Consider the following 27,295-nt stretch of genomic DNA (forward strand, 5'->3'; position numbering starts at 1 on the left):
GGTTTTTATTACTTTGTATTATTTTCTATCGTATTATCTTTGTAAAACCAAAAATCGCATGTCTCTATCCCTATCACAACATTTGCTATGATCGTTTGAACTAAGCCACTCCGGGCGCGCCATTCAACGCTTCGTTAATAACGAAACTGAAAATGGCTCTAGATTTTTAATTTTGATAAAGACAAGTTAGATTTCAAATAAAAACAAAAGATTTCGAAGTAAAATAAGCATTTTAGTTAAAATTAAAATTGTCTCTACCTGTAGCGGAGTATAATGTTGTGGCAGGCCTTTGTTCAAACGATCATAGCAAATGTTGTGATAGGGATAGAGACATGCGATTTTTGGTTTTACAAAGATAATACGATAGAAAATAATACAAAGTAATAAAAACCACCTGTTATAGGGGCATTTTTTGGAGAAATTATTCAAATAACCAAAAAAACAGGAATTTTTAAGCAGATTTTTTTCAAAAAGTATCGTTTTTTATTAATTTGTTGGCATTTTTTGTGTATTTTATGTATTTTTTTAGCATTGCCTGTTATTTAGCATTATTACTGTTTTTATTTTATCAGGATATACCGCTTAGTTTAAAAGTTATTACGTTTTCTTTACAATAAGTAATTGGAAGAAAAAAAATTCTATAAAAAAATAAAAAAAAATCTCAAAAATTTTTTGACCTCTTTTTTGTCGATAAAAAAAGGTCTAGTTTCATCTATTTTCATATGTACACTTTAACGTGACTCACACTGTATTTATAATGCAATAAAGATTTTACTGTTTATTCATGGTTTTAATAAAGATTTATGTAAGACTCAGGGCCAGTTTCATTGGTAATGAGGCGGCAATAGCCCAATGGTTCACCATTGGTGTCTGACTGGCCAACTTGAGATCCGATTAATTTGAATCAGCGTCAGGACGATTTTGGTTTTTTATGAACCCACTATAGTAACAAGCACTTAGCTAGTTTACCACGAGGGGTTAAGGGGAATACTCTTAAAAAAATACTTTTTAGAAGCTGCCAAAACGTTATTTGATACAGCGATGCCAATATAATTATAGAAACTGAACATCTGGCCAGTAAAAAGATGATTGCATTACGTTCATATGGTTTTTCCCAATGCGTCTTAAGTGATCTAAATTGATGGGTTATTTCCAGCGAAAATTTGCACGTTACTGTTTATTGACTTCTGTACCAGAATAGACTGATATACCTAGTAAACATATTTCAAACGAGACTCGCCCAATTCATCCAATTTCACCTTTCGGCGAATAGGCAGAACTCCAGAAGCGAAAACGTTAATTGAGGCAAATAGCAGTCAATTGCAACTATTTTCGCAGTGTACCTATATTTTCCAAGAATATTAATATTAAGTAATATAATTATTTATTCATTCAAGTCTTAAAAAGAACGAGGTTTCAAAATATCAAATAGAGAAACCTCAGAGCTTACACCATGCGAGTTCTGAAAGTACTCGTAGGTAGGGTTTTGAGTAGACTTTTCTTGCAAAACGCCGAACTTTCATGATAATTTTTAAAAGATACCAGCTTAATCTTGCTTTGAAAATTTGCAGTTCTTGACTGCTACATATTTAGATATTATTAATGTATTTATTAATTTACTCGTACATTATTATTTCATTGAGTTATTGCGTTCAACGCAATACTGATCATTAGGTAGGTATATTAGGTATCAAAGCATCTTAGTGTACCTATTATTGAAACGCTAATTTGTAATTTACAACCCATCTCACGTCTCAATAAAAACACTAATGTAAGAACAAGAATCAGTGATATTGCGCAGATATATATATATATATGACTATATCACAGCGCACAAAAAACGGCCATGGCACTTCCATAACTGGCGCATAGTAAGCAGGCCTTATGTGTACCTACTGTCTGGTAACTGGTAACTAACAACAAACTAACTGGTAATAGTCCAGTCATTATAGTAAGTTCACCTCGGAATTCGAGATACCCAGCTGTAAGTCTGTAAATACGTGTATATTGACACCCTAAAAGTTGTCTCAAAACCTACATATGGTAGGGTGTAAGCAACTATTAAATTTCAAGGTCAACGGTCACAAAAATCGGTTTTTTGCGCTTTTTTTAGAAATATCGCATTTCCTATGGGTTTTTTGCTATTTGTATTTATTATCAATATTGTAGAATACTAAATTCTCTACAAATTTTGTTTAAAATTTTTTTTATACGGTGAACCGTTTTCGAGATAGAGGGCGGAGAGCGCGCGGTCACTGCATCACTTCAGGTCAACTTAAGCGGTTTAGATTTTTCATACAAAAGGATTTTCCCGCTAATTCCCGTGGGAATTTCGGGAATTCCTTGCTGTTTACTTTTACTAAGGTACCTACATGCCAAATTTCAAGCGTCTAACTTCCGTTAAGCGTTTAGATTTTTCATACAAAAGGATTTTCCCGCTAATTCCTGTTCCCGTGGGAATTCCTAAGTATACTATAACCTGCCCAGGAGTATGAAGAATAATTGTACCAAGTTTCGTTAAAATCCGTCGAGTAGTTTTTGTTTCTATAAGGAACATACAGACGGACAGACAGACAGACAAAAATTTTACTGATTGCATTTTTGGCATCAGTATCGATCACTAATCACCCCCTGATAGTTATTTTTCTACAGGTTTCGGTTTTCTACAGGCTACACTTCGGAGAATGTGCGAAAGAATTACATGAATTAATTCCACCAGCCCCCTTCCATCATCGGGGAACCAGACGCAGGTTAGCGTACCATCCCTATATTGTTGACATTCCACCAGCTCGCACTAAGCGTTTCGATGACTCTTTTAATGCGAACAGCTAGGGACTGGAATTCGTTGCCTGCTGCTGTCTTTCCCGAAAACTATAATCCGGGCATTTTCAAGGCGAGAGTGATATAAAAAAATTTTTTGAACAAAAGGATGATGGGCATATTGGGCGTTAAACCAACAGAAACAAAAAGTATACTAAATTAAAGATTAATACTAGTACTTCATTTCATAGTATGACAATAATCCTGAAATACGCGGGGATACGGAGATAGAGGTCGTTGAATATGCAAAGTTTCCATAGTATTTCACATCACATTAGGGTAATAAAAATAGTATTAGGTCAATTAGATTGCTTTTATCGATCATATTGAGAGTATTGTATCATATCTTACTATCGATTCTATCGATTTAGTAAGTATGTATACCGAATAAATCATAATCGATTATTCGATTGCAATAATCGATTATATTGCTGAAAATAAGGAATTGAATTAACAATCAAATGATAGTAATGATGGTAATCAATAAAATCGATTAATCGAATTGTTAATCGATAAATCGTTTTTTGGCAATATCGATTATGCGACAACACTACAATTTAACTGGTAGAAATCCCATTGAAACATGACTGTGTTCATGTCATTATTTCTCTAAATGGTACCTAGGTATGGTCCTACGCTTATAATGTAGAACATCGTTTAAATATACCATTTGTTGGCCCCACTCCTGAACTGTTGGACGTAATAATGGATAAATAACTTAATGTATTTAAAATGTAAGTAGATAAGTATACTAATTAAATAATATTTTTTGTTTGCGCAATAAGTAAAGCACCTATTACTATTACACATTATGTCAATTTCCAAGCAAACCCGGGAGTTTTTGGTAGTTATTTATATGAAAATATATTTCTGATATTAAGTCCTAACAAATAATAGTAGTTACATTTCTGTTGGTTTTACGCCCAGATTCCATAGAAAAGTGCCATTGAATGAATGAATGAATTTTTTATTCTACAATATTGATAATAAATACAAATAGCAAAAAACCCATAGGAAATGAGATATTTCCAAAAAGGCAATTTTTGTGACCTTTGACCTTAAAATTTAATAGTTGCTTACACCCTACCATATGTAGGTTTTGAGACAACTTTTAGGGTGTCAATATACAAGTATTTACAGACTTACAGCTGGGTATCTCGAATTCCGAGATTCTTACCTAATTTAAGCTTAAATGACTGGACTATAAAACAATCAATAATTTAAAAATACTTCTTTGAAAATATGGACATACTTACTCGTATTTATTTAACTCAAAATACCTGTTTTCTGGATGTTATATTAATTTATCAGAAATCTAGGAGGTATTTACCTACCTAACGTGTGCTCTTTGATTGTGTTTTATCAAAGAGGAACATAAATTAGCCCATCTAACAGGTCTGTTTAACGTAAATCTGTTTAACAATTTATTTTGACGTTTCAAGATTAGATACTATTTATCTTAACGGTCTCAATTGATTTACGAACTTGCACGCTCTCAGCCCAGAAGCTACGAATGCAAATTGCAATTTCCATTATCATTGAATTTGCATTCGCAATGTCACTTAAGTGATGAAGATAAGGACTTACAGAAAACAACATGCATTCGTGTCAATATTTCTTGTAATTTTCAACGTTCTTTAAAGATCCACCTCTTTTTGTGATTAACTAGAATTAAATTTAAATTGTTATCTTTGAAAGCCTACAAAATTTAGAGTATGAGTACCTACTTAAACTTAGTCTTTCAAAACAACTCCTCGTGACTCCCAAAAAGACAAAACCCTAGTTTAAGAGACAATTCCCAGCTCCCGTTCCCACGGCTGCAACTCCTGTGTAGCCAGGGTCTACAGTACATGAGTATTTCTCAAAAAAAGTGTACGTAACGAAACGGTAGTAACGAAATAGTAAGGCCATAAGGCTTGTTATACATTGGCGAAATATTGTGAATGCTCTTTATTTATTCAATTCGAAATATTTGTAAGTATGCACCCAAATACGGGGTAATATTAAGGGGTTAGAAATAAAATAAGGGAGTAATCATTCATACTATTTTAATAAAATTATTTTTGTTCCATCATGTTTATCCATTTTGAGTCGTTCTCTGTAAGCTTTTTGCCTTTCGGCATTGGTTTTTGGCGGCATTCCTAAAAAAACAAAAGAAGTAATCACATAAAAACGTAATCTAAATGATTTGATAATTTTTTGCTGGTGGCACTTCTGTAAAGCAGATAGTATCCAATCCTTTTGTTATTTTAACGCTCTATATTTTTTGAAATTAATTAAGTAGTGAATATTACTATGCTTAGTCAGGTAATAACAGTATACACTCAGCATTATGTTGTACTTTTTCGTAACGTAACGAAATTCGCAAAAAACGTAACGAAATATTAGACAAAATGAGATCAGAAACAAGTATTTTTTTGATAAAATTTGTTAAAGCAAATATAAAAGCTTACTAAATGTTCGTACCACACGTATTACAAAAAATGGTTAAATGAAGACTTACCGTTCTATATAAAATCGCTGATTTTACTGCCTGTTACGAAAAAGTAATCCCACAAAACACACACGTTTTCACTAATTTTCGCGATAGATGTTATGGCGGAGACGTCAGGCCAATAGCCATTCAGAGTGCAGCTATTGTTGTCCGTGTAAAATAAATACGGAATTGTTCAGAAACCATGGGAAAGTAGAAATAAATCGTAACTAAAGAGTAAATAACGAAATAGTAAATGAGAGCGACTCATTTTGTTTTTTTGCTTTAAATTGCCAATTCATTATGACACCCCATAGAAAATCAATTTGATACAGAAACTGCGATTACTGTAGAACGATAATACAAAGAAATTTACAATAATTTAGTTACGTATCGCATTTTATGAAACAAAAATACATGAAAAAGCTAGGGTGGCAAACAGGTTTTTGTATGAAAGGTAAAAAAGGACTATTTTTAAAATATCTAAATATTTGGTAATAAGTAGGATTATAGCTATAATTCTTCGTTATCTTAAAGATTAATAGTCATCCTTCAAAATTGTGTGTGTGTTTTTTTTGTGTGATGATTTATAAATATAAAACTTTTGAACTGTTTCAAAGCACACTTTTTTTTTTCAAAATGTACATTTTTTTTGAGAAATACTCACATAGACTATCACTGTGAAGCTAAAAACTATAGTAACTATTTTACTGGGAATACGATTTTGAAAACCAGTTTCACGCACAATGCCAGCTCTGGTTTACCTCAAATTATTGTACCACCTACAATCGCGGTACTTAGCTCTATTTCTGTACCGCAGCTTTCAATGCCCGCATCGGAATTGTATCAACAAACAAATTCCTAGAATCAAAAGCTGCTTTTAAGAGGACTATAAAATTCGCTATAACTATTTACGACGCACTATTAGCTACCGCCAGAAATAAAATTTCACCCAAAACACGTTAATATTTTTATGCTTTCAATAAATAGATCAAGGTAATCTAAGTATCTAAATACTTGACACAGTCTTGAACGCTCTTGAGGGTTTTAGAACAGAATTTGACCAGATACTTATTACTAAGTAACTTAATGCATAATTATGTTTTAGTTTCGCATTTCATTCAATCAAGTTATTTTATTCGTGCTGATTTGAGTCGCATTCATGACTTTTAGTCCAGTAGAATTAGCTTTTAAATCGGAAATAATTCCTACAAAAGATTTTATTGTTTTAATGGCTTCATTGGTTGCCCATTAAGACTCTCCTAAGTTTTCGACTTCGACGGAGTTGTGCTTAAATGGTGGGGGCCCCCGAAAGAGGCACTTTTTCGGTTTTCCGGTTATACCGCGTAAAGGACTTACCCTATCAAAAAGTGGTCTTCATGACGGTTGAAGGGCACTTAATCCTGCATTGAATAAGACCAAATTCATATGTTTTGGACAAACCGTTCTCGAGCTAATGTTCGGCAAAGTAGAAAATATACGTATAATTAATGACCCTCTCCACGTCCAATGGTTTGTTACCCACAGGCTTCCAAGTCTTGAAAAGGGCCACCTCAACCAGTGTAACCCTATCAAGGCTTACGAGCTTGATGCGCCTATCCTTGTTCGTCCCAGCCGTTCCTTAACTGCGGTTGCTACACCTCTTCCTGGCACTCACCTGAACGACTCTGTGTTACCTACTGTGGCTGCCCCTCTTCCTTGTATCCTCCTGCATGACTACGTTGCCTAGCCGTATGCCTGGTCTAAGGTTCGACGCCAAAAATCAACAACAACAAGTTCATATTAAAACGCTGAAGAGTTTTTTGTTTGTTTGTTTGAACGCGCTAATCTTAAGAATTACTAGTTTGATTGAAATCATTATTTTTGTGTTGAATAGCTCATACATTGAAGAAGGCTATAGGATATATACAATCACTCTACGACTAATAGAGGCGAAGCAGTAAAGAAAAATGTTGCAAGCACGGAAAATAGTATTTAAACTATTTTCACGCGTACAAAGTTGATTTTGTGGCGTCGAACCTTGGACCAGGCATATAGCTAAGCAATGCAATCGTACAGGAGGGTACAAGGAAGAGAGGCAGCCACATTAGGTAACACAGAGTCGTTCAGGAGAGTGTCAGGAAGAGGTGCAGCAACCGCAGTTAAGGAACGGCTGGGACGAACAAGGATAAGCGAATCAAACTCGTGAGCCTTGTTAGGGTTACACTGATTAAGGCGACCCTTTACAAGGCTTGGAAGCATGTGGGTAACAAGCCATTGGACGTGGAGAGGGTCATTAATTATACGTATATTTTCTACTTTGCCGAACTTTAGCGCGAGAACGGTTTGTCCAAAACATATGAATTTGGTCTTATTCAATGCAGGATTAAGTGCCCTTTAACCGTCATGAAGACCACTTTTCGATAGGGTAAGTCCTTTACGCGGTATAACCGGAAAACCGAAAAAATGCCGCTTTCGGGGGCCCCCACCACTTAAGCACAACTCCGTCGAAGTCGAAAACTTAGGAGAGTCTTAATGGGCAACCAATGAAGCCATTAAAGCAAAAAAATCTTTTGTAGGAATTATTTCCGATTTAATCAATTTTTGTGTTTAATTCTACTGGCCTATTTCAGTTTAGAACACTTTGAGCTAATGATGGCTTGTTTCCTACATTATTTCTGAATAGGCCTGTAGGTACGAAGTTCGCCGGGTTCGCTGTTCAGAGTGATAATAATATGTTAAACTCATGTACTATGAGCAATATGTATGAGCGTCATGTCATGACAGACGCAACAAATTGCGTTTCTATTAAATAAGGTTTAATAACATTTAATTGGTTTGGCTTCCTTCCTTTTGGTTTGACTCATAAAATAATACCAATAATACGGTCAGACGACATGCATAAATGTGCAATGTTGTGACATAGTATAAAACAAAGTCAACCCTTTTTTTAAAATGCGCAACGGATTTTATGTACGTACAGTTTTCTATTTTAAAAATTTATTATGTGAGGTATAGGCACTTATCATTATTATTTTATTGTAAAAACACGTTTGTAAATAAACAACGAATGTTTTCTTTTTATTTTTTATTTAATTACTGGTAGGTACAATACCAGTTTTTCTTCGTGTTACAAAATATGAATGGTAAACATTTCTCATTAGGTAATACTTATCATAATCATCAATCAATCAATCATCATAATTCATCACATCCTACTTAGCTTCAGAAAAAACAATTATACAAAAATATTTTAATAAACAGAAATAAAATATTAATATTAATTGACTCAGTGGGTAAGTATTTATTCTCATTAAAATTTCATTCCTAATGAGATCTTATTACTTTCAATAAGTTTGATAACAATGAACTTACTCAATCTCATTCCGTCCATTCACAAACAAATTATAAAATACATTTACCTTTGCTTAGTTTGACTTTGAGTTTGTTTATACATATTATGTACACTATCTAAAGTACCTACCTACTTAGGTAGGTCTAGTAAAATTGATAAGTTTAACAAGACTGGCTGGGTTGCACCATATTACTTTAACTTTGACAAACGTCAAAAATCTGTCAAACACCATACAAAAAACACCGGTTATCGTTATAGTTACGGTCAAAGTTAGGTGGTGCAACTCAGCCATAATGTACCTAAGTAGGTTTAATTATTGATGTTGAATAACAAATGAAATATCTCTTAAACAAACAAGTAAACAACGTTAAAAAGCAATACTTAGGTATGTAAGTTGTAGGTAACTAACTATACGATATGACAAAACTTAATTAAGTAGATTTATTGACTTAAATTAACAAAAAATGACTTAGTTGATTGTTTTATATAACGAAGTTAAAACGACCAATTCGTTACCTATTGTAAAAGTAACTAGGTATAAGACACATAAGTTAGAAAAAAATCAAACTGGAATTTATAATTCCTAATACCTCAATTCAGTGATTTGTTGGATTTTATTTATAGCCTATTACTTAGGGTTTCTCAAACTTTCCGCTCCACGAGTACCTACCTGTGAAAGTTTCAGGTGACAGCGCCTGCACCCCCAAAGAAAATAATATAAAAGTGACTATTGAAGAAAATAAGGTTTTCATTTCAATAAAAGGTACCAAATAAAGTGCCAAAAAATGTCTTTTTAATACCTATTGATGCTGCTGCTGATGGTGTGCTTGTTTCTTGTCGCAAATGGAGTATATGTCAAAGTCAAACCCCCTAGGGGTTCGCGTACCTACCCCACTTTGAGAAACCCTGGCCTACACAAATTCTGTTACGTTTTGTGTCCCAGCTTTAAAGTATTACAGCTTACGACGACATAATTTTTAGGGTTCCGTGGTCCCCCCCCTCTAAAAACTAAACTGTTGGCTTGAAAAATCTGAAAAAATTCACGATAATAGTACTTTTTATAAACTTTCAAGGAAAACTATAGCGGTTAAAATAGATCAGTTAGTTTAAGAGTAATAGTCGTTTTACTCATGTATTATAAAATTTCATACCTACTCGTTATAAAAATTCCATAAAAGAAAATATTAAAAGTGACTTTAGATGAAGTAATTGCTTGCTTGTGAAGTATATTGTGGTAACGAAGGACAACTACGGAACCCTACACTGCGCGTGGCACGACACGCATTTGACCAATTTTTTAAAACACATTCTTAACCAATCGGGTTTGCTCCACTTGAAGATAGAGCCTCTATGGTGCACAGAGACGTGTTGGGTTGTCCCTCGCCTACGAGAGGCACTTGTCCTCCAGAGGCACGTCCTTGGTGTGCTCGATGACGTCCTGCTCGTCGTCGTCGCCGACGGCCAGCCAGCGCTCCAGGGGCCCGGCGGCGCAGTCCAGCCAGCCGCGCTTGTACAGCGCTTTGACCACGCGCTGCCGGAACACCACCAGCACCAGGAATATGAACAGCCCTTGCATCGTGTTGTATATGTCCATGATAACCCTAAAACAGGTATTACAAATAGAGGTTTTTTTCTCACTTATTAAATAAAATAGAAAGAAAGAAAGAAAAAATGTTTATTATTTAGGTAATGAGTAGGTAATAATTACAATGATACTGAAAATAAAATAATAATAAATCTTTGGACAATTTCACACAGCGGCAGCTAGTCCCAAAGTAAGCAACTTAAATGCTTGTGTTATGGGTGCTAGCTTGACCGATATACTACTTCTTATAGTATACTTTTTAAATACATACATATTATACATAGTAACACCCAGACCCGTCTCAGAAATTAAAATTCATCATTTCAATTTCTCCCCGGCCGGGAATCGAACCCGGGACCTCTCGGAATAGTATCTGAACCACTACACCAAACGGCCGACAAATTATTAGTACCTACAGGCTACCGATTCACACGAATAGTATTTTGTATTGTTTAGTGTTCACCATGAGTCTCAACTCTCAACCATAGGGCTCTCGACTAGACACAATATACAGTAACATTATTGAAGATAACGACTACCATGCTCGTAGCTATTGCTACCTAAAGCAACAGACTTTTAATTTCGCCGTAAAATGCAAGTCTTCGGTAGTATAGTGGTCAGTATCCCCGCCTGTCACGCGGGAGACCGGGGTTCGATTCCCCGCCGGAGAGATCATTTTTGAAAGAATTAAGGAAATATTATTTTTTATTCAATAAATCATTTTTTTTGCAAAAAAAAAAAAAAAATTTTTATGCATGGTTTCATTTACAATAAGTAATAACCCTCCTTTTGCTTTGCCGTAGTCGGGTAAAAAGTTAGCTATCATTTTTGTGACGCATTTAGGCTGCAGTACAACGCGACCGCTTCTCTATTTTGTTATAATAATAATAATAAATCTTTGGACAATTTCACACAAATTTTGTGGTCAAACTTTCATAACTACTTACGTCATAAGCCAACGTCAACGACTGAAAGAGACCACAACCACAACAGTAGTCAGCCCTAGATTTCTATGGTAAACATTGTGATCGTGTAAATAAACTTTTCCTCTTATGTTTGGTGTTGTGACGTTATGTATGTTATGTTTGGCTCATTAAACAAATTGCTTTTAAATTAAATTAATTAAATTAAATTAAGGACAATGAATTTATTTTGCGGACAAAAACAAAACGAGACGAAATACATACCAGCCAATGTTAATTTCCACCAAAGAGCTGATCATCTCGAATATCCAGGTGATGCCCATCAGTATAAAGAGTCTCGTCGTCATTAAGAACCTAAAAAAACAGAATATTGTGATTCGAGAATTCACATTTATTTATACACTAGCTTTTGCCCGCGGCTTCACCCGCGTGAAATTTCGTTTGCCACAGATCGTTGTAAATTATAGCTTAAATGTTATTCTGGGTTATAAACAATAACACTGTAAGGTTTCATCAAAATCCGTTCAGTAGTTTTTGCGTGAAAGAGTAACAAACATCCAGACATCCAAACTTTCGCATTTATAATATTAGTAGGATTTTTGTCCACGAACAGCACCTGGGTACCTACTCTTTGTGGACTAGGCTAGGTGCCATTCGTACAGGTGCAATTTGGGCAGGCGCTCTAACTGGACTACGTCGTATCTAAAAGTTTTACGACCAATAAGTGTGACTTACTTGTATCTCAATGCCTTCAAGTGAGAGGTGGCAAATGTGTTCTTCCACAAACAGATCGATATGTATATGAATATACAAATATTCGCCAATATAAGAATCGACATGATACTATACATGTAGTACCATTGATGTTCCGTACCTGAAACAGTTAAATAAATATTATAAATAGGTAAACATTATATTAAGACCCGATGCTGTAATTAAAATAAATGGAATTATAATTACCGCAAAAATAATTATCCTGATATTTATTAATTATATTTGTTTTACGAGTACCTACTAACTAAATAAATTAATAAAATAATAATTATCGTGATTGTGCCTAATTAAATTTTAATAGAATAAGGTAGATACATGATGTAATATGAGGTGCATGATGGATGAAACGAGTCTTCGAGATAAGTATTTCCGGCGAATGTTTTGTAGAGCCGTACTGCAATCTATACTAATATTATAAATGCAAAAGTAACTCTGTCTGTCTGTCTGTCTTGCTTTCACGCCCAAACCACTGAACCGATTTTGATGAAATTTGGCATACAGATAGTTTGAGTCCCGGGAAAGGACATAGGACAGTTTTTATCCCGGTTTTTGAAACTGGGACACGCGCGATAAAGTTTTTCTGTGACAGGCAAAATTCAACGCGGGCGAAGTCCCGGGCGATAAATGGTAATTTTAGTAGGTAGGTACTCGTTCGAATCTTACTATAAAACCAGCAATGGTTGAGCCCGATGCCCGGCTTCTTGTGGTCCGGCAGGCCTGGCACCGGCAGGAAATTCACCAGCGCCAAGGCGAGCGTGAGCACCGCCGGCACGCCCCAGCCGTAGCATGCGTACAGCATGAAGTCTCTCCACTCATAGTTCAAAGTCGACGGCCGTCTAAAAATCATACGGTTTTCAATACATCGTTACGTAGACGTAACTACGTATAGAGTATGAGACTTATGAGTATAATAATATGTCTACTCCCAGAACTATTGCAGATTTCGTAACATTCTCAAAAACTATTAGTAGAGTGATGAACTCAGTTTTTGCTCCATAATTAGAATTAATATGCTAGCTGAATAGATGATTAATTGTAACTCTACCTGTCCTACACGATTGCATTGTTGTTTAGAATTTTTACATGATTATTAGATTAGGTATATAAGAGAAAAAAAAAGAAAAATACCGGTTTCTTATTATCTTTTTGGGAGCCTAAAGAAATATAATTTTAATTTAATTACCGAAGCATTGCATTGCTGATAACTTACCGTATGCACAATAGAATTTGTATTGATATAGCATTTGTCCAAAAGAAGCTTGATAGAATGAAAAAATAAGCCAGAAAACCTGAAAATAGTAAAAAATACTTTAATTAACTTCAATTTTTTAAATTCTGTAAATATAATGCAACAAAATTATAGTTTATTTCTCGTGGCATTGTAAACAACTTCTCTTTCTACCGAACTATTGATTGAACAGAATCAGCACACACGATGCACGGAAATAGATTCAAGGTGATTTTTGTTTACAGAAAATATCACGAATTTATTCAAACCGAAGCTGTTGGTGCTTGCGGTATTTATAAGTGTCTACACTCATTGATTGCAAGATGTAACATTTTTTATTGAATTATGATGCATGAAAAAAAATTTAAAAAAATATTTCCAGAGGTTTTACATACCTCTTGCAGCACAAAGGTTCATGTCGCGGTACGGCGGCATAAGCTTCATGATGACTAGGACCATCATCCCCAATCCCAAGGAAATGCAAAAAGCGATCAAACTTTTCCCTTGCAGATCCCTGTAAAGTTAAACAATGTCAAACTATTATATGTATTTTCGAAGGCTTATTCCCAAAGATCCACAGCTCTACATATTATTATCATTAATGATAACCGACTTCAAAAAAAGAAGAAGGTTCTCAATTCGATTCGGGTGTATATTTTTTTAAATATAAGCTCAAAGGTACTTTTATTCCCAGCGTATCCACGACATCAAAAATAAAATAAAAAACATTTTCTATGGAAATTTTAAAATTCATGGACCAAGTGGGAAAAGAAGAACAATAGAGTCGGGGACCTTTGGGAATAAGTCGTCATGCTGCAACTAAATTATTCCTTTGTGGCAATATTTTTAAGGTTCCGTACCCTAAGGTGCTAACGAACGGGACTAAATACCTCTGCTGTCTGTCTGGACTCTGGAAGCATTATAGGGCCTTTTACTAATAAGTAGAGACTTTCAGAGCACTCTACCTACACGTCCCAAATATCATAGGTATTTGCCCTGTCGCGTCGCGTCACCACTCCGGGACAACATTTATGTTAGTCAGCGGGCGGGCTGATACCTGATACCCATCTAGGTATCAAAACCATACTGGGCAGACAGTTGAATTTTTATAGAGTTTATATCTTTATACTGAATGAAAAATTCAAGGTGGAATACCTACAGGAGACTTTGGAATTTATTTTGTTCTTTAAACATAACATAACATGATTTGCAGGTTAGTACATTTTCGTCTTTGTGGAAATTCTTGGAGGGGAGGCCTTTGGCCAGCAGAGGACGTCATTTGTCTGAAACGAACGAATGAAGGGGGACATCTGAATGCAGGTTGCATAAATATTGAAATAACTAAAATCTTAGTTTTAATGAAGTGTCGTCCGTCAAGCGATAGGTCTCGTGAGGTCGTGTGTGAGTGAGTTCAATTTTACTAACTTGTTACATTTGCAAATTACTTACCTCATTTCTGGAAGAACACAATATATCAGTGCCGTGAAAAACAAGAATATAACGGATACTATCATGCAGTATCCTGCGACTTTCTCGTCGATGATCTTGTCATCATTATCCTGGCAGATCAGCGCCGCGAGGCTCACATTCGTCAGTTCTGGGTCTGTTATCCTCGTTTGGTTGGCGATGCAATACCTGATAAACAAAATAATCATTTATACATGTAAATTCAAACTGTAAATCAAACAAACAATTTAGATTTTCCTGATTGACCCAACAAAATCTGTCATCGACCTTTTTACTGCCACTGATTTTAAATAAATTCGCACTTGCAATTTTTGAAAAAATGAGAACAATCAACCAAAAACGATAACATCACGGGACCTTTTTTACGACGGGAAATCTTTTGAGCATACCCACTGGCCACGGTGGGACTTTCACCGCCAAAGCCTGCTCATTAAGGCCGATCAGAAAAGTACCGAGAGCGACCCTCCGAGCCTGGGCAAATGCCCCACCAGCTCCCTCCTGTGAAGGTTTTTAAGGATTCATCGTGGATTAGGAAAATGCCTCGACGGCACCCGGCCCGCTCAATGGTGGGTTACGGGTTGCCCGACAGGCCCGCTAAGAGGGTTTCTGTCCCTACCGGTATTATTAAAAAATATATTTAAAGAATTCGAAAGTTACTTTAATTTTAAGTCGATATGAATGTACAGATTACCTACCTACAGACAGCATGAAAAAAAAAGCCGGTTATATAAAATGATTATTATTAAGTTTATGAACCCAAAGAAAAGAGTGTTATCGCCCAAACATAACATTGGAACCAACCCATACAGCAAAAGTGCGTCTGTAATTGGCTTGATGTGATACGTCCCTCCCCGTCGTAACCTACTTCGTAAATTGGCAAAAAATTCAGGTGACACTCACCCCCTATGATCCAAAGTTACATTCCTGCTACTTCCCATTAACACTAGATCCCCATCACTATTGATGGAGAAACGACTTAGTTTCAGTTTCTGCTTACAGGATAAGGCTGTTACTGGTGAAGTTTTATTTACTTTAGGATTCCAACAAACATTTTGCCTTCTCAGCAGAACTAATCCATCTTGACAACATAAATCAGGCGCTGCACCGGCTTTCACACTCACTACCAGCGCAGCTAGAGCAGATGTAAATAATATTTTCCACATTTTGGCCACAGTAAAACATGTAAAGTACATTAAATATTCACTTCAGTCAGTTGCAGTTTAGGTATTAAATTTTTATCATAAGCAAACATTGCTATCACTATGTAATCTTTATGTTGGCACGACACTAAAGCGTTTACGGGGTATCGCAACGTACGTGCGCGTGCGTCGCGTGCAATTGTAGACTGGCGCACTCAAAAGAGGACGCGCTTGAAATACCTCATCGTGGTTTAGTATAAAAGGAGCTCGAGCCTTGTTCTTACTAGTCGAGTAATTTAGTAGAGTAACTCGCCTTCAGTAACTAACTATTCGCTGCTGACCAAAAAACATTTGGTCGAGTAGAGTTTACAAGCTTAGTGGTTTTGTGAACTCGACTAAACCGCCCGGTTCGGACTCGTTTAGCCGGTGCCGGGTGCCGGTAAGCAAGTGAGCAGGGACGCGTGGTGTGGGCGCTACTCACCTGTCAAAATGGAACAACTCGACAATTTTTTTGGTGTTCAGACACATTTAGGCTTTTAGGGAAATTTTAAGGAAACTCTTACATAGGCAATTAAAGTCACATACTCTAGCATATTTAGTCTTCTTTATACGAGTAAGTACCTACTCTATGTGAGCACTATCAAAAACTAGTCTTCTAGGGTTAAAGTGGCCAAAATAAATAAATAAATATCACCATAATCTTACAAATAAGGTACATAAGCTGATTAAAAGGAACATTTTACCGATTATGGCGGGTTGACACCTGAACTAGGAAAGATCCTGTATCTCAAATCTGGAAAATTGATGAAATTTTGTGTTTATTTTTTTATTTTTGTCAAGGTTGCGGTCGGCGCTCGAGGTCGTAAACTTGGCCATAACTATAGCCATCATCAAAATCAAGACTACTTTTAAGGCAAGGTAAGTATCACCCTTTTCAGACGAAAATTTTACTCTGGTTACAGTTTAGGATAGTTTCGAGACGGGACTAGAGATGACGGACCGTGACTTGACGCTGCATCACTCACTATTCATCAGGCTATGAAGACTCTATCTAAACAAATAGAAGTCACATGGGTAGAAACTTACACATGTAGTTAAATACCTGCCTATTTAAGACAGTTTTTTTTGTCGATAACCTTCACAAGTTAAAATAGCACCTGTGTAGAGCATAGCCTCAGTATCAAACGAAGCCGAGCGAAAATGAGGCTTCACAATCACAAGGTTACGTAAGTGTATGGCGGGTTTGAAGAGTATATGCACTTTTTCTTTCTTTTCTTTTTAATTTTATAGAAACAAACTCTTCAGCCCTTACATTTGGATAGAAAAGTAAGCTTTTTGCGAAGTGCACATTCTGCATCAGGCCAGGCTCAGCAATGGCACGTGTTGTAAAACCGCGGGGGGCGTATCCCGTCATTATCAATATTATGATTGTCACATAGGTACTTTAAATTATGGTTGGTTAGAAGAAATCTCTTCATATGTAGAATTATAGAGTAGGTACAGTAGGTATAATGCTTTCTTTCTACATTTCTTGACTCTACGTAATTGTATGTATGTATTGTGTTGTATTGTGTCTCTCTCTAATTAACGCAAAGGTAAATGGAGGTCTGGCCAGGGTTGGGGAACAATTGGAATAAATTAATAGCCTAACATTTCGTATATTTACTTATAGCCAAATTGATTAAAAATTATGACTCGTTGACTTTGATGAGTGGTAAGTATCTAAACCAGTACAAAATAGTCTACCATTCATCCTCAACTAGCATTGTAGTTATAATTTGTATGGTATAATGGGATTAACCATGACTCATATTTTAATTATTAATTAGTTTGACCAATTTCAAATTAGAACAAGTCATCAAACTTCCGAAATATAATAAAATACTCATGTTTTAAGTAGGCATATAATAGATCCCACCAAAAACATTCTGTAAAAAACTAGCCAAGTCTCGACTCTCGATGGAGCTGCTTGTTTATCTCTAAAAAGTAATGAAATATAGACAAAGTCGTGCCAAGTCTATGGTTCTTTACTGCCATTTCTTTATTATTATAGTTAATGTTGTGTGACTTGCTATCTATTTGGCTATAACTGGCCTAGGGGAGACTGGGTACGGTTGAAACAAAGGACGGTTGAAACAGAGCAAATATCTCGTAAACGGTTCCACGGGGAGTTAGGGGTCCTAGGGGAAAAAGAAGCGGACTACAGGTCCGAACACGAATTTAGTGCCTAAAACTTCCTAAGGCGTTGACGTTGTGTGCAAAACGCCATATTGTTTTTTACTGCCCAAAAGTAAGTATTTTTCTTCAGACATTAACGCTTATAACTACCTGTTCTTTTTATGTGAATGTATCGAGTGTGCGTTTGCGATTATAATGAAGCTTGTAGAATAAGGGCCAGTAACTATTTTTAATGTGTTATCATTAGTGTCGAAACTATAAAGTATATTTAACCAAAAGTGGGGTTGGGGACGGTTGAAACATTTTTTGTGGGTACGGTTGAAACAGAAAATTTATTAATGTTTATTTTTTGTAGATACCGAGAGTTTGGGTAAGGAAGATTTCCAGAGAGGAAATTGACTTAGTAAAGCATTAGAGGTGGTAAAAGCTAGAGATTCACTGCGGAAAGCGGCGGAAAAGTATGGTTTGAAAAAAAAAAAAGATTTTCGTTAATTTTATTCAGAATTTTAATATTATTTTATTATTAATGTTTATTAGCTTTGGAAATATCATTTAGTTAATCATATTTCTGTTATTTTTTTAAATGTTTACAACTAATCAAAGGCTAATTAATGTTTTAGAAATATTGAATACTTAGACTGATTAATGTCGTCATGTGGTACTATAATTTTAATATTCGTATTATTAATGATAAATAAAACACGTTTTATTAGTACTTATTGTATTATTTGTATGTATTTCAACAGATCCCAATCGCTGTTTCAACCGCCCCTGGCATGGGGACGGTTAAAACAAAATTTCTTTTTTTTTAAATTGCGTATATTTCTATAAATAGTAACCCGGGAACGATAATGATACAGCCATATCATAGCTAAAACTTCAAATGTCAATTTCACGTATCGTAATCGTCACTTGGTTATTAAACAACAAAATTATAGACAATAAAAGCAAAATTGTTTCAACCGTACCCAGTCTCCCCTACTGGCCCCATTATTGTCCAATCTTGGGTAAGCACAATGCCTTTTTTGAAGCAATAAAGGACGGTTTCATTGAAATTCGTATGTACTGTGAATAGTCTGAGTACCTACCTATTGAATGAGTCCCTCGTATGAATTCGTTGGTAACTTTTACTTGGTGGACTAAACTATTTTCGAGTAAATATTTTTGTACGTAATACTGAACAGCGATTGCAACACATTTTTATTGCAAAATCGCACCTCTTTCCTATTTTCAGTTTAAGTGATTTGCTGTCCGTCTTCTGCAAGTTTTGATGTAGGTAAACTTTTATTCTTTAATTTTTTTCCTACATTCGATTCTAAGATAGGAATCCCATGCCATCATATGATGAACTAAACGATGACGGACTGTTTAATTATGGGTTTAGAGTGGGTGTAAACGTTCATGCCAATCTTTTGTTATCTACACTAATATAAATATTTTATAAATGAGCAGTTTTATATCTTTCTTTAGTGTCTATAACACATTATACGGCACCATTAAAATAAATAAAATATTTACTATGAATAAAAATAATAATCACATAATAGTTAAAAATATGAGTATAACGGGAGCTGGCTAACTCATAATGAAAATCACATGAAAATTTTGACAGATCAAGCTAACCATCGTGGGTTCGATCGATTCCACTTAGTATCCTAGTAAAATTGACAATATGATGCAGGTAATATTGCAGAATCTCCAAAGTAGGTACTTATTTGTGCAAGAATACTCGTATGTTTAAAAATTACAAAAACAATTGACAAGTCATCGTCATCATCATAATTTTTTGTTGCTCAAATCCGTCAACATCTACTGATGACGCCACAAGATTGGTATCTAAATAGACAGGCTCAATTTATCTGAATGATCAGGCGCACCTAGGATTACATAACTATGCATTGTTTCTTGCCGTAGCCGACAAGCTTGCAAATCGAAATTAAGTACCTATTCTTATTGTTATGTTCAGCAAGAACTTATTGAATATACAGGGTGGAATTTTGTAATGCCACCTGGCTGGAGGGAAAGTACTCTTATTATGTAGATAGAAAAAAATATACTCAAAAAAAACTTCCTTAATTTTTTGAAAGAAATAGAACTGCATTCAAAGATTTTCAAACATTTGCTTGCCACCACACCCGGGAATTGAACCAAATAAAATCTGTTAAAAATTACAGCCTGTATTTTTATTGCATCGATCGTTAGGCTTAGGTTACAGAATTTTTTCTTTTTTTTTAAAGATTTATTAGCAATTTGTATTGCCCAAATTACTAATAGTCCCAGTAGCCCCTCGTGTTAAGCTAAATAAAGCTTGTGTTACGAGTGGGCTCATCACAATAGTCGAGCGGCGGTGCGGGATTCGAACCCGCGTTCCTCGGATCTCGAGTCGGCCACTTCGACCCCTTCACCGTTCGGCTATCGTGGCTATAAAATTGTATGGTATGGTGGTGAATTTTCGAAAAAAAAAAAGAAACGGACATCTTTGAATGCAGTTCTATTTCTAAGAGTACTCTCCCTCCAGGTGGCATTACAAAATTCCATCCTGTATTTGCACACTTTTTTGGTAGGTACTCTGCTCCACGTGAGATTTGAACCTGCAACCTCTGGGTTGCGGAAATGGCAATAATAGTTCATTCTGTAGTGTGACCTAAGCTAAGCGCGAATCACTATAGGCGCCGGTCAAATTAGGACTTAACTCCTGACTCATGAGTTAACAAAATAATGGCTTATCTTGAAAACAACGCCAAATTCTAACTAGAAGATGACTGTGTCATCTAAGTACGACTTCCATCCTAAATAAGGACAAATAAATAACCATACGGTTTCCTTAAAGAGATTTAATGACGACGCCTTTTCCGAAACGTTTAGTTATAAAATGTCCGTCACTATTCTACTAAGTTAGAATAAGTACATACATGACGCAAACCAGGTACAAGGCACGGCAAGCAAATAATAGTCCATAAACAGACATACGCCGTGTGGTGACGGCAGAATAGAATATATTTGTCACCAACTGCAACCCCTACTTACTTTTCCCGCGGGTGTCATAAGAGGCGACTTAGGGACTACACATTAACAGCGAACGGGCAGCAACGATCTCTGATAAACATTAAACTTAAACTGAGATCTCCAATCCGTCTGCCAAGCGTGAAGATTATGGCAAAACTCTCCACTAAACTGGGGAGGCTCATAGTTCAGCAGTGGGCTGTAAAGGGCTGTTGATGATGAAGCAGAACATAGTACGATTTAACATTTGGTTTGGTTGCCTTGTGACCTTGAGGTTTGGAGACCAGTGACCCGCAAACAATCGGTTTGTTATTGTGTTATTGTGTCCAGTTTCTCGGCTGTCAAATACCTAAATAATGTCTGCACTCTGTAACCTAATAGATAGTCTGCAGTTTGAATTTACCTTGGAGACCCAGTAACGTAAATGCGCTTATGCGCCTATTACCGCCAGTTTAAGCTGACTTCGGATAAACGTTAGAAAATTAGATATAAGACGTGGTGATAGAAAAGACACTTTAATTTATTTATAACAATGATGAAGTAATCTTTGAATTCAAGTAGTAACAATGAGTATACAATCACACAATAATTAATAAATAGCAATTTAATCTGAAAAAGCTGTTGTTTCTATTACCGACCTATAGACGAGGTGTGTTTCTATTAACGTTTTTTCTGTTTCTATTACCGACCGCTAAGAATATTGCTCTTCAATTGGGTATATTCCAAGAGGCACGGGTTCGATTCCCGCTCAGAGGCTCGGGAACCACTTGATTTTTTCAAGTTAAAGAAGAACGGTCACGCCCCATACAAAAAAAACCCAGACCCGACAGAAACGAGACATACCTCAGTTTTTTTGTCATGTCTTAATGAGGATCAGTACTGTTGTAGAAAATTCAATAAAACTAGTATCTACGTTAATCTTTAAGACATAAGAAAGATATATCTTTTTGAATTATCCAAATCGGACCATTACTTACGAAGATATTAAGTAATTAACATAGGCCGTTTTTGCCGCTAAAAGACAACGTACGCAGGGCCGCGTGACGTCATTATATCCGAATCGAGCGCAGCCGGCGGCAGCGTACTATTGGGATGGAAAATATTTTTTTCCAGCTAAACTATCAGTTTTAGAAAAAAACTTTTAATAACATTTATTCATCAAAATAAATTAACCTATCGACCAGTAATAAAAATTGTGAAAAATAAGTATCGCTATGTCCAAAAACCACATTTTTATAGGATTCGATGGAATGCGGAGACGCGGTTGGGGTGAGTGTAACTATATGATTGTTTGTATTGAACATAATAATACATAATATGAGTGCTAATACCCAGTTTCTGGCCTGGGGGGGGGAGAGGGATAAGTCATACCCAGCTTATAGCCCGGGGGGAGGGGCAAACCTTACCCAGCTTCTGGCCTTGATAAGAGGGGGGGGGAGGCAAGTCATACCCAGTTTCTGGTCTAGGGGGGTTAGTCATACCCAGCTTCTGGCCGAGGAGGAGTCATACCTAGCTTATGCTTATGGACTGGGGGGAGGGGCTAGCCTTACCCAGCTTCTGGTCTAGGGAGGGGGGTGGTCAAGTCATAACCAGTTTCTGGTTATGACCTGGGGAGAGGAGAAGGACGGGGGAGTCATACCCAGCTTCTAGGCTAAGATTAAATAGATTTCCAGCAGCTGGCCCGCCCATGGGAACGGCGAATAGATAGGTAGGTACGTAGGTTTAACTCAGAAAAACTAAATAACAGGTAGGTATTGCGTGTACATCGAAATGATCTTCATAGCAATGTCTTGTAGCCTAGGCAGAGTGTATCTGCCTCAGCTATAGGTACTTATTGTTAGAAGTAAATAAATTAATATTTATACATTTTTATATTTTACTTGGACGAAGATATGACTCTAACAACACTTATGAACACTTTATTTGAATAAATCGCCAAATATACCACCGCGGAGACCCTAATCGCGTCTCCGCGTTCCATTGAATCGTATGAGCGTATGGATTTTTTGCGATATTTTTCACAATATCTATTTTAAAAAATTACCTATCGATAGCTTACTTTATTCTGATGAATAAATGTCATAACAAGTTTTTCTCTAAAACTGATAGTTTGGCTAGAAAAAAATATTTTCTATCCACGCAGTACGCCAGCAGCGTTCGGATCGGATATAGTGACGTCATCGGTCCCGCGCCGGGCGGTCAGTGAACTTTTTTAGTAATTTGGCCATAACTTCGTCAATTTTTGTCGTAGAACAAAAATTTTTGGACTGTATATTAAGGATTTCTTAGACCTATAAATCTGCATTCACAGCTAAAAATCGAAATGATCCTCATTAGTTAAATTATATATTTTTTATATTCGAAATCTATGTATAACACCAAAATATTACCCTTTGTTTTTGTTCAGGCGTTATACAAAAACTAATACAAAATGCCTATTTATCACCAAAATTGGTAAATGTATGTACCTAAATGTCTATTACAGCTGCTATGGAATGTATCTAGGTGACCTGGAGATACAGCCGGATTATACAGGGTGGTTATACATATGGAACGATAAGTGATCTCACTCGATTATTTCTAAACTATACAAGATATCGAAAAACTAGTTACTGATTCTGAAAGTGCTTCACGAGCTCTTTCAAACGGCACCAATAATAGGTTACAGATTATGGAAGCTAGTAACATTGAATTTTTGGATTTTGTAACTTCTCGTTTCCACCCTGTATAATCCGGCTGCATCTCCAAGTCACCTAGATACATTCCATAGCAGCTATTTAGGTACATACATTTACCAATTTTGGTGATAAACATGCATTTTGTATTAGTTTTTGTATGACGCCTGAACAAAAACAAAGGGTAATAATTTGATGTTATACATAGATTTCGAATATAAAAAATATATAATTTAACTAATCAAGACATGACAAAAAAACTGAGGCATGTCTCGTTTCTGTCGGGCCTGGGTCACAGATGACCGTTCTTCTTTGTATTGCTTTTAGTTTTAGTTAAATTTGTTTTTTTTTTCAAGTTATTTTTTTTATTATTAAAAGAGAAAAGGCACGCTTCTTGAAAATAAATAAATAATCAAGCAGAAATAGTAGAATGATTAATTCCTCTGTTATACTTGATTACGCGGTACCCGGTGTTCTAGTGAGTAGTGAGGGTCATTATTTAAACTGTATTTGAGTTTTAATAAAATTTAATTTTCATTTAATATTTCATTTTTATTTTTAATTTGACTATAATTTTAATTAGTTTTTTTTATGATTTTAATTGTGTGATAATGTGTATTTTAATTTAAACTATGGACAATTGGACACTGTCTGTATAATTATTTTAAATTATTTTTTTATTATTCAAAAGATCTTAAAAAGTTATAAGCTTAAAGTCATGTCATAAATGTTAGTTATATACAAAATACAGGCTTATAAGTCTTCAAAGGTGGCGTTATAGTTATGAGGCGGTAATAGAATTCAGTATGAATATTACTTTATTCTATTAGCGACCGTAAAAAAAAACAGTAACCAGCTAAAATATCTACTTTAATGAAAACGTGATCAGTGAAGTATCATTTTTATTAGGTTTTATTTTATATCAAATAGGTACTAATTAGAATTTAACAGGTTTTTATAAAATCTATTGTCATACATTATTAGACATATTATTTAATGTTCATTGCAGTTTTATGCCAAACCTATGACAATTAACGTATGGCGTTAATTGATTTAATTATGTGAAATATTCTTATGAATCGATCAAGATAACAAAATGGAGGTTAAATGCGTAATTTAAGATATAAATACTGAAATAAAAAACGTTACCAAAATTCTAACAACGCCATGGGTCGTTATTAGGAACCAAATTATTAAAAGTGTTTCTATTACCGCCCTTATTTAAAATTGTATTTAAGCCACAAAAATACAGCGAGAGGGCTATATTGAGGGTTTATTAAGGAAACTAAAGTACGAATTAATATTGTTATCCAAAAACATGTTGGTATACTCATTTTAAATGTGTTAAAATCGCTAATTAATAACAAGGTGCACCTTAAGTAGCTGGGAGCGCGTCAGTATGAAAAGTGCGTCCGTTGCGGGCGCGTCCCATTTAATGTCAAATAATTCCGTTTACTGGTTATTTACGAACACTAACTTTAATCGTTTTGATATACAATAAACATATCTAGATATTTTTAGGTAACGTGTTCTCTGGAACCTATTATTATGTCTTTTATGAGAGAAAGAAAAATAGGGCGGTAATAGAATACAAATAGGGGGTCGTTAATAGGCGCACTTACGTTACCTAGTAGTAGGAGACTAGGGTTGCCACATTTTTTGCAGTTTTTAACATCAAATTAAAGAAGATTTTATTTTACATTATTAATGTTTAAAAAAACATTATTTTATGCAGTTTGTATTAAAAAAGTGGTTTATTTCAGCTTTATCTTCTTGCTGCTCGTAAAGCATCTCGGACAGTAAACCTGCACTGTTTACACTCCCAACGTTATCATTAGCACATAGGTAGGTACTGTATTCGCAAACCTATGCTAAATTTCCTTTGAAAATTGTGCTATGTTTGCCATAAATTATTCATTGCTTACATTAGAAATTCCTCTTGATAAGTAACTTTTGTTTACCTACTTACTTATTTTGAGGAATAACAGAATTTTTACCTGCTACGTCACTATACCATAACTGTTTGCGTTAGTTTAGCCCAAAACATATCTAATTAGTTATTTTGTTCCCACTTAAAATCGACGGAAGTTAGGCATTTCAGATAAAACCATGAAAGGCATGAAAGAGGAAAAACCAAAAAATAATTAGTGCAATCTAATTATACATAGGTACCTAGTTAATCTGTGTAGGTACTAGGTATACTATGAGTTTCGAAAATAAATTCTAAGTTTAGATTAAAAACATTGTTATTAAAATTGGAGTTAATTAAATCCAAAGCTATTTTTGCTATTCATAATTAAATTATTTACAATTACCTAACAAGTTATAAACCATAATAATGTCAGACTTAGTAGAGGCATTAAATAAATAGAAGTCGTACTTTTTAACGGAATAATACTTTTTTATTTAGGTATTTAACATGCACCTGAAACACAGTAAGTACATAAGGCGGACTTAATGTTTATTCAGAACAAACAAACTGAGAACAAATTCACAAAGTGATTTAACCCACGTGTTTCAGCTTGGAACTGGGAATCGAACCCGGGCCTCCGAGTCGAGAGATTCATATCCTGAAACAATTTTCGTATTCTCCTTATAATGATTGTACGCTCAGATCATAGTCTGAGATTGTTATTGATATTGATAATTACTTAATAATTTTGACTCTTAAACATATTCGTATTAAAGCATTTAAGTTATCATAATCATAAATAAGAAGACGAAAGTCTACAACCAATGTGTGTTACCAGTTACCAGTGATAACTTATGGCTCGGAAACGTGGCCACTCACTATAGGCCTTATACAGAAGCTCAAAGTTGCACAGCGTGCTATGGAGAGGGCATAGGCTTGGTGTTTCTTTGCGAGATCGAATCAGAAATGAGGAAATCCGTAAACGAACTAAAGTCGCTGACATAGCCCGACGGATTAGCAAGCTGAAGTGGCAATGGGCAGGGCATATAGTACGCAGAACTGACGGCTGATGGGGCAGCAAGGTTCTGGAATGGAGGCCGCGTACCGGAAAACGCAGCGTGGGAGACGTCCACCTACAAGGTGGACCGACGACATCGTAAAGGTAGCAGGGAAGTGCTGGATGCAGGCCGCTACCAATCGATCAACGTGGAAAGCATTAGGGGAGGCCTATGTTCAGCAGTGGACGTCCTATGCAGTAGCGGCGTAAGGGGGGGGCGGTGGGGGCGGTCCGCCCCGGGTGCCAAGCATCAGGGGGTGACAAAGTCGCGCAGATTAGTACTCACTGACACATCTGCATGGCAAGGACGGTCGTGATGTCATGACAGGGGGGGTGCCATTCTGGGGTGCCTTAGGCTATAATTTATATTATGACGGGGAGGGGGGGGGGGGGGGGGGGGGTGCCGCCCCGGGTGCCAACCTATGCTACGCCGCCACTGGTCCTATGGCTGAAATGATGATGAATCATAAATATGTAATTTGGATCCAATGCCAAATTCCTATATTGGCCCGATAGCATTCTTATGCAAATGTCTGGGAATAATAAAATATACGCAGATAAATGTAGGTATACATAATATATCGATAATAATACCTACATAATTGGCTATTCATTGGCTATTGCATATTATGTAACTACAACCAAGTACCAAAGAATGTATGTATGTACTTAGTTTTAAAAGGTTACCTTAGTACTTGTGATTACTTAGTGATAATATAATACATTT

General features: G+C 35.7%; 1 protein-coding gene and 1 non-coding gene across 3 annotated transcripts in view; one reads left to right on the plus strand and one right to left on the minus strand.

The window, feature by feature from the left end:
* Positions 1 to 8,342: 8,342 nt before the first annotated feature.
* Positions 8,343 to 27,295, minus strand: part of LOC135080621 (G-protein coupled receptor Mth2-like) — a 28,296-nt gene continuing 9,343 nt past the window's right edge. Inside the window, exons 1-8 of one of the 2 annotated variants that reach the window (XM_063975305.1) lie at positions 15,505 to 15,972; positions 14,587 to 14,772; positions 13,533 to 13,651; positions 13,120 to 13,198; positions 12,573 to 12,745; positions 11,871 to 12,009; positions 11,400 to 11,489; positions 8,343 to 10,228 (exon numbers count right to left, since the gene is read on the minus strand). In XM_063975305.1, the coding sequence (XP_063831375.1) occupies positions 10,012 to 10,228; positions 11,400 to 11,489; positions 11,871 to 12,009; positions 12,573 to 12,745; positions 13,120 to 13,198; positions 13,533 to 13,651; positions 14,587 to 14,772; positions 15,505 to 15,797 (1,296 nt within the window). In that variant the 5' untranslated portion in view covers positions 15,798 to 15,972 and the 3' untranslated portion in view covers positions 8,343 to 10,011. Of the gene's footprint in view, positions 10,229 to 11,399; positions 11,490 to 11,870; positions 12,010 to 12,572; positions 12,746 to 13,119; positions 13,199 to 13,532; positions 13,652 to 14,586; positions 14,773 to 15,504; positions 15,973 to 27,295 lie in introns of those variants that run through there. The other variant, XM_063975306.1, reaches the window with a different exon arrangement.
* On the plus strand, positions 10,812 to 10,883 carry Trnad-guc (transfer RNA aspartic acid (anticodon GUC)). The gene has a single exon. It is a non-coding gene; the product is annotated as a tRNA-Asp (tRNA).

Source organism: Ostrinia nubilalis, chromosome 18 (genome assembly GCF_963855985.1).
Source record: "Ostrinia nubilalis chromosome 18, ilOstNubi1.1, whole genome shotgun sequence".
Taxonomy (NCBI): domain Eukaryota; kingdom Metazoa; phylum Arthropoda; class Insecta; order Lepidoptera; family Crambidae; genus Ostrinia; species Ostrinia nubilalis.